This window comes from Natrix helvetica, assembly GCF_964273705.1.
Source record: "Natrix helvetica genome assembly, chromosome: 1".
NCBI classification, from domain to species: Eukaryota; Metazoa; Chordata; class Lepidosauria; order Squamata; family Natricidae; genus Natrix; species Natrix helvetica.
In genome coordinates, this window is record NC_138548.1 from 240,374,284 (window position 1) to 240,389,017 (window position 14,734).

Genomic DNA, 14,734 nt, shown 5'->3' on the forward strand with positions numbered 1-14,734 from the left:
TAGCAGTTGTGAGGAAGTATTACATCACAGAGAATTTATATGCTTTCTTAACCCAAAGAAGAACCTCTGTAAAAAAAACAAATGGCAATATACAGGCAATAAATTATATTCTGCTGTCCCGTGAATGGCGCACTTAATAGAGAGAGTGCTCTCACATCATATTTATTGAGAGTAAGAAATGAATTTATGCACAAACATTTGCTAGATGGGAAATAATTTTGCATAGCTATAAGCTCAGAACCTGCAATGAAATCTGTCCCACTGTTTCTTTTTTCCTTTCTTGCTAGCAAAAAATGTGTGAGTGCCAATGTGATCTAGTAGTTAAAATCTTGAACTAGGAATTAGGTTCAAGGCCACATTCTGCCATGGAAGGTCAACTGGCAGACAGCTCTCTCTGTCAATCCAACCTACCATGTTTCCCCGAAAATAAGACAGGGTCTTATTTTCTTTTGACCCACAAAATATGGCCCTGGGCCTTATTATCAGGGGAGCGCTTATTGTTTTGGGGTTGCCGGGCGGCTACTCCCTTGCAAGCGGGCTCCCGAAGAGCTGGGCACAGCCTCAGGGGCGAAGCAGCCATGAGGTAATCACACTTACGAGCAGCCGCCCGGCAAACCTCCTCTCCAGCTGGGCAGAGCACCATTCACTGACCTAGGGGGTATCCCTAAGGCGCCAAGCCACGTGGCGCTCTGCCCGCTCCCCAGCTCCCGTGGCTTGGCACATTCAGGATATCCCCTAGGTGAGTGCATGGAGCTCTGCCCAGCTGGAGAGGGGGTTTGTTGGGCGGCTGCTCATGAACGTGGTCAACTCATGGCTGCTTCACCCCTGAGGCTGTGCCTGGTTCTTTGGGAGCTCACTCGCAAAGGGGCAGCCATCCAGCAACTGCTTTCTTTATCCTTAGGGAGAGGATGAGGAAGAAATCTGAGCTGACAGCTCTCATTTTGAAAACTGTAAAAGGAATAATCTTCCACTTTAAACAGATTTTTTTTCTGATGCTGAAGCAAAAGGGAAGAATTGGGTAACTAGTCAAACGATGTAATTTGTTCGTTAGATCTGGGACTTCCCTTTCTTTCAAGAATCAAGGCAACAGACTGGGTTCTCCCTCCGATGGGGGTTTTTTCCTCCTAAAAGTAACCAAACTGTGAGGTACTGTGTTTCCCCGAAAATATGACCTGTCCTGAAACTAAGGCCTTGCCACATTTTTCGGGTGGAAAAAGTATAAGCCCCCCTGAAAATAAGCCCCCTGGACAACCCCCCCCCCTCTGACCAGGCAGAGCACTGCTCATCGACCTAGCAGTATCTCGAAGGCGCCAAGCCACGGGAGCTGGGGGGAAAGGCGCTCACGCCACTCCCCAACGTAGCGGTATTCCAAAGGTGCCAAGCAACGTGAGCATAAGGCAGGCCGTCAAATGGGGTAAAACTCACTTAACATCTGTGTCACCAGCATCTGAAAGTTTGGGCTCAATCGTGGTTGTAAGTCAAGGGCTACCTGTAATTTGGCTCTCCAATCTTAGATAAGACGGATAATTAGCTGCAGAGCTGTACGATTTTGTCAACTACTGTGAGTAGAGTTTGTTCTAATCAATCTTCAAAAAAACATTGTCCTCAGGAGCAAGGCTTTCCTTTTGCTACTACAGGTTCGAATCCCAAGTTAATTGGTGGATAGAAATGCCAAAGTAAAGAGCTGTTTAAATACTGGAGACAGCTTTTCAAACAAGAGTGCCCAAAGTAATGTTTTAGCAGGAAAATGTCACATAAATATTCAGAGGTTCTTGTTCCTTTTCATTTACTCCTTTTTTTTACCTGACACTCATGATGTTGCCTTCAGGATGCTTCTGCAAATATGCCTTCACCACCCAGGCTGTATGCTCTCGATAGGTCATCACACGGCTGCAAGTGAAAAGGAGAAATTCCGAAAATAAGATGCCGGAGAAAACCCTGAAGCTGCTTACAAGGAGAACCATCTGCTTCCTGGGATGGCTTGACCATGGAGGTGAAGCTGTAAGCCATTGAAGGAGAGCCGGCACAGTAAGGCTCCCCTCTTCCTTCAGCTGCTCATTTCAACAGGCTATGTACTGGGCTTGATAGGTGCAGCAAAAGAGAAAATGGAAGTCAGGAGAAAAGATAGGCAGGTGCTCTGCGTGTATGCGATTTAAACCCTGCCTTACACAATAAAGTAATAGGAGCTTATCTGTAATTTAATGCCAGCAGTAATTTATTTCATGTTCATTTCAGGCAGGGGAAAAATTCACATAACATCGCTCTATCTTTTATGTTAACTGAAATATTTTTGGTCAAAAAACCTGCACCCATAGCATTTGTTTCTATGTCCTTCCTTCCTTCCTTCCTTCCTTCCTTCCTTCCTTCCTTCCTTCCTTCCTTCCTTCCTTCCTTCCTTCCTTCCTTCCTTCCTTCTATCCACCCACCTGCCCACCCACCCATATAGGAAGGCCTATGTTGTTAACATTCATCCAAGCTTAAGATGTATATGGAAAGAGAAGAAGAGGAAAATAATCTTTGCAACTGATGGTAATCTGTGGAACACTGCTGGAGCAAGTGCTCCTACTTCATGCCTAGCTCCTCAGCCAACCAGTAGAGTCAGAACAAATATAAGGTTCCCTTGTTGATGGGAGGAATGAGGTGTCTGTCTTACCATTCACTCAGAGCCATCCGTCGGTCATAAACCCGAATGGAGCCATCTCCAAGCCCTGCTACAATGAGCGAACGATGAGAATCACAGGACAGACTGGTGACACAGCTGTCAGCTCCCGTGGGAATATCCTAAAACATTAAAATAGCAATTCAAAGCTGCAATCTTGCTGGCCATATATTTTATTTAGTTCAAAAAGCATAGCTTGTCTCTTAAAGCAGATGCAAACATACAAATTCACAGAAGATAATAAAAAAAAATCACAAGCTAAACTACATCATAAATATAGCCTCAAGATGAAAATATTTTAAAAAGAGGCAGAGCATAATATAGGATTTATTTCCCATTTTAAGATTGACAAATCTTGAGTGGAATAGAATTCACACGTGAGAGATTACTGCTAATATAATTCTTATTAATGATACAATATTGTACTAGCTACTGTAATACAACATTAGGGCCTCAGATATTAATCTTTCTGTGTGGATACACTAATAGATGATGGCAATTCTTTGAACCATTCAGTCCTAGGCTGTTTATAACTTTAAAGGTCAATACATGCATTCTGCTTGGGTCTTGAAATGCAACCAGTGGAATTTGTAAAATATGTATGTCAAATGTTCCAAACACTTAAAACAACAAAGTGGTCAATAAATAGCCTAAGACTGAATGGTTTGAAGAATTAGTGCATTTGTACCAATTGATGTTTCCAAATTATTTTAGAAGACAATACACAGAGCACATTATACTTATTCAGCCTAGATGCCATGTCACTAAAACAGGACAAACTCTTGTCTTCTTTATACTTGTAGGTGTGTGTGTGTGTGTGTGTGTGTGTGTGTGTGTGTGTGCATGTATGTATGTGTGTGTCAAGCAGTTTAGTCCAATATTTTAAACTGAAAGTTATTTGATACTTATATAATGTCAAGAAAAAGTAATTTCCCATGTGTATCTAGGGAGCGAGATGGAGGGGGGGAGAGAGGGAGAGAGAAAAGCAATGACACAGGTATCCATTTAAATTCAGGAGATAACCTAAAAAACCACTCAGTGTACTACTCTGTATCACCTTTTTATTTTTGCCTTTCTCAAACCTATGTCAGAAAATATGTGTCTAAAAACATATTTTCTATATGTTAATAGTACCATTTGGAGACCATCCCAAGTTACTCCACCTAATACCCAAATGGAGTACAATATACGTAGATCTTCGGCATTCACAGGAGGTTTCTCAAATTGCCCTCATTTCCTATCAACTGTAGCACAATTTTATAAGCAAAGGCTCAACTATGGTGTTTGGTACAGGGAAAAGATGCACCGATTTGATTCTAAAGATTTCCCTATATATAGTGCCCACCACAGTAAGTTGGAACTTTTTTCATTATTATTACTGACACTTGCCACAGACAGACAGTGACAGACCCCAAGTTTTACCCAGTAGTTGGCATCATGGACATGCCCAGCATCCGGCTGAGTCTGCTGATCTTTGAGAATGCTCAATTTGCCATTCTTAAGGAGGGCCTTCTCCCACACAAACTTCGCCATGCTAGACAGCTATCACTCTGTGTGTGTGTGTGTGTGTGTGTGTGTGTGTGTGTGTGTGTGTGTGGTTATGTATTTGAATATTTAAGCTCACTTTAGCAATCCTAATGTGGAAAAAAAAATCATGTTTTCTGCATTGCTAATTGATGGTAGCTATTAAGAGCTGATCTGGGGATAGGAAAGGTATGAGCGAATCTGCACTTAATAGGGGTGGAAATAATAACTCTGCAGAAAAGATTATAGTGCTGAGAAAGGGGGAGGAGTCAAAATAACCCAACCTTGATTTTGTTTAGTTAAGATAGGACATAGAGAGAGACATAGACAAGGTCTCAATATTCTGCTAGTCTGTCTTGCTGCAATAAACACCCCTGGAATCTCTAGTGTACCCCTGCAAATATACGTCAAATTAAAACCCCTGGCTAGTGCCCCCACGTGCCCCTGAGGTCCAAAAGTGCTGCTAATCCCTGCCACAGGGGATGCTCCAGCAATTAAGGTTCTAGGCAAGTCACACAACTCTGTTTTTACCACCTTGAAATCCCTTAATTCAACAATTCCAAATCTAACAGCAGATCTAGGGAGAAGATTTTGTTTTCCAAAAAGGGGTAAATATTCATTTAAAATCCCCCCCCCCTTTAACATCTGATGCCCTATTTAACTTGGTGCCCTATAGATGACTGTTTAATTAAGCAACATGGACAGGTCACCCTAGATATGGCCTTTTCAGGGGAATGGAAAGTACCCATATTGTAGACCTCAGAATTTTGGGGAAAAAAAGTGGTTTGAAAAACATTATAAGGCTGGAACATCTACAGGTATCAGGCTAGAGACCAGGAGACCGTGAGTTCTAGCCTCGCCATAGATACAAAGTCAGTTGGGTGACCCTGGGCCAGCCATTTTCTCTCAATTCTAGGGAGGAGTTGGCAAACCCCTTCCAAAAAATCCTGTCAAGAAACTTGCAGGGACTTGTGAAAGTCACACACACAAATACATACATCCAGTTTTAAGATTCTGCAACCTATTCCCCTTTTAATACAATAAATCTGATCAAAAAGACTCAGAATCTAGCCATTGTGGTTATGAGGGGCTGTTATGGGTTTAACAGTGTCTGTACAATCAGGCTTCCTCATTATTTTATTTTTGCAAATTAATAACATCTTTCTCCTTTACTATAACTTTCCAATTTTATTTATGCTGACTGATTGCATGATTATCTTTCTTGTTATTTGGGCCCATGTGCCTTTTGTTACTTACCATATTTTTTGGAATGTAAGATGCACCTTTCCCCCCCCTAAAAGAGCTTGGAAATGTTGTGCGTCTTATAAACCGAATACAGCCATTTTTGGCCTCCCGAAGCCTTGCCCCCACACCCCATTTTTGCCTTCCCCCAACCCTGCTGAAGCCTGCAGAGTGCTGCTGGGGACTAAGGGAAGGCAAACACTTTTTTTTTCTTACTTACCTCTTCAAAATCTTGGTGCATCTTATACACCAGTGCGGCTTATGGTCTGAAAAATATGGTAAGTATGCATTTGTCTTGGGCAATTTTTAACCGGAAAGGTAATTTGAAGTCCCACTTCCACTGGAGGTAGTAAAAGAGTTCCACAGCAGGAGCATTAGGCTATTTTTCCCTGAAGTATATGCCGTAACATAACAAGCACCTAGGTGCTGTAGGAACTGTTTTAGTTTTTATGAGCCATGTCATTTTATCTTAGTGCAGTTTACCAAGTTATTGCTGTTGGCCTCTTTTACAGAAGCAAACTGTAAGTGCTGTTGTAATTCAGATGTGGGCAACATTAAAGCATAGCACAACAAAAGAAAATCAAAAGATGCTGCAGGGATATTCTACAAATTACTTTGTGGCCATTGGACTTTGTTCCGAAAAAGACATTGGGATGACTTCCAATATACAATCATGCTGAAATAGGTGAAAGTGAGATTGTGACTCTCATTTTTGTTTCGAGGCACTTATGTCCAAAAAGGACTTTAATATATGTGAGAAGACTTCAGAGTCCATCAGTTTCTCCATATGTGTACTCAGACAGTGGCTCACACATCCACTGACCCAGTCCTGCCTCGTAACAAACAGGGGAAACAGCTCTTCATTTCAAAGGGATGAGCTTAATAAAAATCAAATAAATGTCTCTGAGATGTCCCTTTTTCCCCCCGCTCAGTTTTGCTCCGCAGCAGTTATACACACTGTATGGAAAGGCAGGGCAGAAAGTTAAAAGCAATTTAAAGCACAACTTTTCTCGGAGAGTAGTAAATCTACACTTGCTCCATGCCGACAGCAACGTGGCATAAGAAGGAAACCCAACCACAGTGGAAGAGTAGCTGGAGCTTCTTACTGGAAGATATCAGTCCTGAGTATTCAAGAAATAAGCCTGTTTGACAGTCACTGTTTCTTGAGCCTTAAAGAGTGATTAATGACCTGTTAAGGTGACTCACTTACAGTGATAGTCCTCCAAAGAGAATTGTGGCCGCTGCTAACTTTTTCTTATTTCACCATGACTGCATGGCATTTTATAAGATTACAGGAGTCTATAAAGGATGTTGAACTCCAAAATCCTCTTATTTCCTCCAGAAAAAAAGAAAAGGACTTTCCCAGAAAATGTTTTGCTTTACTCTGTCAAACTCCAAACTTTGGAGTGAGTAGTTTTTATAAGGCTTTATGACTTCTTCCAGGCAAGGAATGTTCTTCCTGCTTTTATGAGGGATACTTTAAATAAAAAGGTAATTAAAAAACAGGTGCAAGGCCATGGTTAAGGGCAGAGGAGAATCTGGAAGCCTTAATGGGTTGCTGGAGGAATCTGAGCGTTGCCGCTCTGCAGAAAATGACTTGCACAGAAAATCAGGGCTATGGTTTTTTTTTTAAGAATACCTTTAAAAGATAATAAATGCAAAGAGCAAAGCTGTGCTATTGTTAGAAAGACACTCAATAATGTTAATCTAAAGCTGGAGCATTTTCCCCCCCACTACAGACAAAAGATTGCTTGGAATAATAAGAGCACAGCTGTTAAGAAAGAAAACAAGTTAGAATTAAGCAGCCATAGAACTGAGCAATAGTCAGACTCAGCTCTGCAGAATGGCGCTTAGTGAATTTAATACCTCCTTTCTATTTTTAATCACTGCTATATTTGTATTTACTCAATTAAAAATTATTTAAGAGTTTGCTGGAGACAACTATCAAGGGACGGCCAGGTTTCTACTGAAATGCTAGAGTTGCATAGAGGACTTCTTACAACAAAAAAGGCTCTGACTTCCAAATCAAGAGACCCCCCCTCCCCCCCATATCTCAGAGCATTGGGAAGTCACCGCAGTACTCTTTATGAAATACCCTCATTCCAGACTGCAATCCAGATTAGAAACCTATCCTGAACATGCCACGGCAAGCAGAATCACTGGTCCAAAGGTGTCACAGGAAGAAATACCTAGGTGAGTCAGCAAATGTGTAGGTTACATGGAAAGTAACATTGCCGGGGGGTGAGGGCTTACTGCTATAGTCTACTACCCACTCCATTCTTCACCCGTTATAGCTGATATGGATTCACAACGCAAATATATGTTCTTATTATGTAGGCAGCGTTCAAAACCTATCTGTCAATCTGCAGCACTGTGAGGGGGAGATATAGATATAAAATTTTCATCATCTTCTAAGCAGGCGTAATATGGCAGTGGCCTAAACTGGCAGGGACCAATGGAGTGCTGGGGCGCATGGGGGTTGCGAACCAGTAGTAAAACTGGCAGCCACCCATCTCTGTCTTCTTGTTCCTGAGTAACTCACTGCCCAGATTGTGGGATGAGAAAATGATTCCTGCTAGCTTCTGATTTTAGCTGAACTGGCAATGCAACCCCAGTAAATTCCTTTTTCCCCCAGAAAGCCAAAGCTCAACAGAAGTGCACCAGACGCACACTGCACGGGTGTGCACAGTTCAATGTAAATTGTTCTGCATGCATGCAGGAGTGACAGGCCTGGGTCACTGCTGGTTTTGCGACCCGGGCCTGAATTCCACTATCGGTTCGGCTGAACTGAGCAACCTACCTCCGCAAGAAGACTCTTAGGGTTAGAGCAGTGGTGGGCAACCTTTTTTTTCAACTGAGCCAAATCTCGCCAAAACCACGATTGAAATTTATTTTGAGAGCCACATTTTTAAAACCGAAAATACATAGGATGGTACACTGTTTTTAGTTTCAATAAACTCTGGCATTTGAAGCACGCAAGTCTTAAAGCTGTCAAGTTACAAGATCCTTGCATCCCTAACCCTTTAGGAAAAAAACCCCAAGGGGTCTTCAAACCTGACAGCTTTAAGACTTGTGGACTTCAACTCCCAGAATTCCTCCTCCAGTCATGTTGGCTCAGGAACTCTGGCATTGAAGCATGCAAGTCTTAAAGTTGTCAAGTTGCAAGACCCTTGCACCCCTAACCCTTTAGAAAAAAAACCCCAGGGTCTTCAAACCTGACAGCTTGAAGACTTGTGGACTTCAACTCCCAGAATTCCTCCTCCAGTCCTGTTGGCTCAGGAACTCTGGCATTTGAAGCATGGAAGTCTTAAAGCTGTCAAGTTGCAAGACCCTTGCACCCCTAACCCTTTAGAAAAAAGAAAAAACCCAGGGTCTTCAAACCTGCCAGCTTTAAGACTTGTAGACTTCAACTCCCAGAATTCCTCCTCCAGTCATGTTGGCTCAGAAACTCTGGCATTGAAGCATGCAAGTCTTAAAGCTGTCAAGTTGCAAGACCCTTACACCCCTAACCCTTTAGAAAAAAAACCCCCAGGGATCTTCAAACCTGACAGCTTTAAGACTTGTGGACTTCAACTCCCAGAATTCCTCCTCCAGTCATGTTGGCTCAGGAACTCTGGCATTGAAGCATGCAAGTCTTAAAGCTGTCAAGTTGCAAGACCCTTGCACCCCTAACCCTTTAGAAAAAAAAACCCAGGGTCTTCAAACCTGACAGCTTGAAGACTTGTGGACTTCAACTCCCAGAATTCTGAGAATTGAAGTCCACCAAGGGCATCAATCATATTAGCCCAGGGATCTGCAAAATTGGCTCTTAAGACTGGTGGACTTCAACTCCCAGAATTCTGAGAATTGAAGTCCACCAGTCTTAAAACAGCCAACTTTGCAGACCTCTGTGTTAGCCCAAAGCCTGGCGCTGGGTGGGCCTTGCTGCCCCATTGGTGGAGCCCCAGGAAGCGAGGAGGGAGAAAAAGAGACGGAGGCCAAGGAGCGTCTCCCCCCCCCCCGCAAAAATCTTATCAGGGAGCCGGCGGGCAGTAGCAAATTAGCTGATCACGCGGCGTGATCGGCTAATTTGCTACTGCCCGCCCGGCTCCCCGGTTAGATTTTTGCTGGGAGGGTGCTCCTTAGCCTCCGTTTCTTTTTCTGCCTCCTCGCTTCTCGTCCCCGCCCGACTTCAGGATCCTCCCTAATCATTGTGGGTCGAAAAGAAAAAAGGGAAAGGGGCGCTTGTTTTGAAGTGCCCGAGCGGAGGGAGGGGAGCGGGCACCCGGCACACAGAAGAGCCACATTAAAGTGAGTAAAGAGCCACATGTGGCTTGCGAGCCGCGGCTTGCCGACCACTGGGTTAGAGTTTAAGATTGCATAGGCACTAAAAAGATAAACAAAGGATCTAAATGTTGAAGGATGTTATCTTTTTTCATGGTCATCACAACGGATAGCCTGACTACAAATTTTATGTATCTATATCTATATCTATATCTATATCTATATCTATATCTATATCTATCTATCTATCTATCTATCTATCTATCTATCTATCTATCTATATATATATATATATATATATATCTGTGGGTTAGCAACAGGTACCAACATGTCCACATTTGATTTCTACCATTCTGCTGTGCCAGATGCTGCTGAATGATTCAGGTTTGAGTTTATGAAGCACTGTTGGAAGCTTTTTGTATAATTAATAATCACCCTCATTTAAAATATTTTCATCCTCCTGATTTCTGATGTTCTCTAATTTATACAGATTAAATGCTATTTGAAAATAATTAAAATTAGCACGGTCTTAGTTGAATTGCATTGCTGGGTCAAAGTGTTATAATTACTATCAGCCAGATAGAATTAATTTCCAAAACCTTCGGAGATCACACTTTATTTTTCTGGCAGATCTCCAGGAAGCAACAGTGGACTGAGGATGGTTCTTTGAAAAGTGGCACGAAGAGCATCCAGGGAAGGGCTCACCCCCTTGGAATTCCTCCCTGGAGCAAGAACCACCCACAAATGCTCCATTCAGAGGTTCCCATGAGGAGATCATAAAGTAGCGGTCCGGAGTGCGGGCTTTAGAGTTTGAGGGCCAGGTAAAGGGCCGTTTTGTCTACGCTGCAGTTTGGTGCCTTCAAACTGACACTTCCTCTTTTAACCACCTCAGAAAATTGTTTGTTAATTGTTAAGGACCTACAAAAGAGCAAGTTTCATTACACTGGGTGAGTTTCCTTCTATCCTTGATGGAAAATGCTTCATGCACATTTAAGGACTTTTAAAATATATATATTTTTTAATTTTTATTTTTGGAGAAACAGCAAAAAGGTAACTAGAAGATTGTGTAGAAGAGTAGCAGAACTTAGGAAAAGAGTTAAAAGAGGAATTAGCCTAGACTCCCTACTTGTGGGATGTATTTGAAGGGATGAAAGATGAAGCTTTTTTAAAGTTAACAGAAGGAATATAAAGTTAACAGAAGGAATATAAAGTGGATTTATTTGATTAAGGTTAAAATATATGTGTTATTACGCATGCATAATATTCATGTTATGCAATGCTATTATAGCTCTTAAACTTCTGTTGGTTAGAATGACAAGACTTTATAATCCATTTATTAATAAGACATGAGATATGGGAAGAATACATATTTTACTGAAATATCAGAGAACGTGATAAATTATTAATGTCATTTGTACTTATCTGAAGGAAGAAGGGAATAATTTCTTTATGCAATTCTATTTTTTATTATATATGTTTCTTTTTCTCTGCAATTTTTCTTTTTTATATTATTCTTGGTTTGTGTTTATTTTATCTTTTATTTATTTATCAATTGTATTTATATGGTCACCCAATTCACAAAAAATGTTTCTGAGTTGTATACAACAGCAAGCAAGTATTTGTAAACTTTAATAAAAATATTATTAAAAAGTATTTATTTCTCTCAGTGGCTTATATACACATAAATGTGTATATCTGAGGAAAAGATTTGGTTTTATGGTAATTGATGTAAACAGATCTACTGTTTGCAAGAGTAGTGTGGATAAGGAAATATCAAGAATATTGGAATGAATGCATTTCTTTCCTATTCTTCGTGCCTATAACAAGAAGCAAAGAATTGGCTCTTCAGGCTGCAGATATAAGAAAAATATTGATTTGTGGAAAACTCTAAACAGGTGTAGGAGAAGCTGGGGGAGATGATAATTACCATGCAGGGCAATTTCTGGATAAAAGAAGCTCCAAAAATGTGTTGCGTGCCAGGAAAGCACACCAGTTGGTACACTCAACCCTTCTTGCTGCTTGCTAGCATTTTTAATTCCCAAAACAATGATAAAGAATGGCAAAAAGAAATGTGGGGGTGTATGTGTGGTTTCAGAGTCAGGAAAGCCATGGTGAGGAGGAGGACGACGACGGTGGGACATTTCTTGGGCCCTGGACACATTTAGTCCAGGTGACAGGATCTGCGCAATTGGTTAGAATACTGCTGCAAAATGTCTGGATTGGCTTCTTAAGTGTATTTCTCTGCCTAGGCAACCCATCAATGGGCAGAGGCTCACTGATCTTCCCCTTGCTGACCTTCCCATGTTTTGCAGTCTCTGAGCATGCTTGGTTAGAACGGAGATGGTGGTATTCCAGGGGCCAATGAGAAAGGAAAGAAATTGTTATACTAGTAACAGCTGCTAGTAGGCAGGCCAAAACCCAAATCCTCTGTGCCTGGGTGTGCTGTATGTTGGAAGACTGTGCTTCTTGCTCATGTACACCAGAGGTGGGTTTCAAAGTTTTTTAGAACCTCTTCTGTAGGTGTGGCCTGCTTTGTGGGAGTGGCTTGCCGGCCATGTGACTGGGTGAGCATGGCCAACTTGTAAAATGTGATGAAACTCACTTAACAGCGCTCTTGCGTAGCAACCAAAATGTTGGCTCAGAAACTCTGGCATTTGAAGCACGCAAGTCTTAAAGCTGTCAAGTTACAAGACCCTTGCACTCCTAACCCTTTAGGAAAAAAAAAACCCCAGGGGTGTTCAAACTTGACAGAGTTAAGACTTGTGGACTTCAACTCCCAGAATTCCTCCTCTCGCTCTTCATCTTGATGATGTGCGGACGGGCGGGGGGGAGGGAGCTGGAACCGGTTCTAAACGGCACTGTAGATTTGTGGAACTTCTTCTATAGAAGAGGTTAGAACTGGCAGGAACCCACCCCTGATGTACACTCAATGTACACAGGAAGTGATGCTGTTTCAAGAAGCACTGAGAGTAGAGTCGATAATTGCCTGAGGTTGGTCATCACAGTCTTATCAACCAGATACATCCCGTTCTCCTAACTTCCCAAACCTAACTTCCAGCTCTATTATGCTCATATTGAACAGGTAACATGGAACAGCTTTCCTTCGCATTCTTCTCATGCTTTTATAGTACTGAAAACAGGCCACAAACTCTTTTTATTAGTAAGAGATACTGGGGGCAGGGGGGGGGGGATTACCTGCACTTTCATTTCCCGATCTGTATCCCAGATTCGGATGATGCGCACATCTCCGGAAGTCATGAGAAGTCCGGTTTCTTGTTCCCAATCCACCACCATTCCTGCTCCTGGGAAAAGACAAAGCACAGCACACAGCATTATTATGATTTTTTTTTACAAATACGCATACCCAAAGAGAGTCAATGCTCTTAGATATCTGGTTCCCAGTTCTGAATTCTGCTAGAATTAAATAATGGCTGCTCTCAAAATCCTATGAAAAAACAAGCAGATTCCGGGAACTGGGCAAATAAAAATGGATCTACAATAAGCATCCTCTGTTTCTTTTAAATTTCCCCCATTCGATTTCAGCTACGGTGTACCAGGAATGGTAAATGAGATATCAGACAAAGCCTGCTGACAATTTAAGTCGGACTATAGCTCATTTTAGATATAAAGATTTTCACCAATGTAGGCTAGAAAGAGAACAAAGCCCTAAAATGAGAAAGTTGTTAAAAGGAAACTGCGAGGAGCTGCAGTGTGGCGAAGGAAAGAAGGGAGAGGTCCAAATTAGAGCAACAGAATATTTTGACAGGCTTTCCTTGTTTTGCTAGGCAAATGTGATAGCAATAACATTTTTCTATTTTCCATATGAGCTATTGACAAAGATGAAACCAGAGAATAATGCAAACAATCAAAGAGAAACCAAATGTTTTTTCATCTCCCCCCCCGCCTTTTAGGGTTCCTACAAGACGCCAGCCTTTTAAACGCTAATACTGATTTGCAAACTACTTTGCATGTCATTTCCTAATAAAAGATAAGTCGTTTTTTATTTCATTTGTGCCTTTGAGTCAATGTTGATTCCTGGCAACTGCTTGAACTAATCTCTGCAGTTCTGTTGGCAAGATTTTGGAAGTGGTTTGCCATTACCTCTTTCTTAGGACCTGGGGCAGGGTGAGAACTCAGGGTCTCCTGCTACCTTAACTGCTACACCCAGCTGACTCAAAATAAAAAGTAAATCTTGCATTTAAACTGGTCAAAACTCTTTTGTCTGAGTTTTTTCAGTTGAACCTAGCCAATCACTAATTCAACAGAACAGAACTGATAGAACAGAACCTGGCATATTGAATTGAACGTTTATTTAATGGTTTATTTTGGATGGCTGTGTTTAAATCAGAACATTATGCTTTCTGAGTATAAAATGGCAAAGTTATCTGTACATCTATCCACATTCATTTATTTGTCCAGCTTGAATTTGGGGAGGAGGTGGGACTTGGGCCATGTTGGCATTGTGAATTTTACAGTTTACACTCCTGGTGCAGAGGGAAATGTAAAAGCTTGCTAATGAGCAAATTCTATTTCTGAGGTTGCTGCAATACAGAATACCACAGAATATCTTTTAGTTACTGGTTGAATGCTATGACTCAGAGCCTGAGATGATGCTCAGGCATCAACGTTTTTGCTTTCAAGGAAACATGAAGCTCACAGATGTTGCACAGTTCTAAAAAAAAGAATGCATTTTGCAGAAGGGATAATGCTCCAAAGTCCACATCCAAATCAAATTTAGACAAATTGGCCTAGCTGGGAGGAAAAAGGAAAGAGCCCAGAATATTTACAAATAAAAGTGACTGAAATAATTATATCATAGTTACAATTAAGCACATGTCAATTAAGAATACAAGTCTGGAGAAAAATGTTCTGTGTGACACAGGAATGCTACAAGGATTCCTGCTTCACCTTTTTGGTACCACCTGGGCTGCTATTACACGTAAGATCACAGGCAAGGCTTTTCTCCTATGTAATAGGTTTATTTCTCCTCCCACTGATATGTACATTGAGAGTAAATGTTGAGAAGTAAGCAGTGAGCCAGCATCA

The 14,734-nt window shown here is 41.6% G+C and overlaps 1 protein-coding gene across 3 annotated transcripts in view; it reads right to left on the minus strand.

Annotated features, from left to right (window-relative positions):
* The window catches only part of RPTOR (regulatory associated protein of MTOR complex 1), a 423,475-nt gene that overhangs the window by 14,285 nt on the left and 394,456 nt on the right, over nt 1-14,734 (minus strand). For all 3 annotated transcript variants that reach the window (XR_014174604.1, XR_014174605.1, XM_081944023.1), the window contains 3 exons: nt 12,884-12,990; nt 2,654-2,781; nt 1,804-1,890 (listed from right to left, as the gene is read on the minus strand). Coding sequence is in view for 1 of the 3 variants with exons in the window: in XM_081944023.1 (XP_081800149.1) it covers nt 1,804-1,890; nt 2,654-2,781; nt 12,884-12,990 (322 nt within the window). In the remaining 2 variants the exon portion in view is untranslated. The remainder of the gene's footprint in view (nt 1-1,803; nt 1,891-2,653; nt 2,782-12,883; nt 12,991-14,734) is intronic.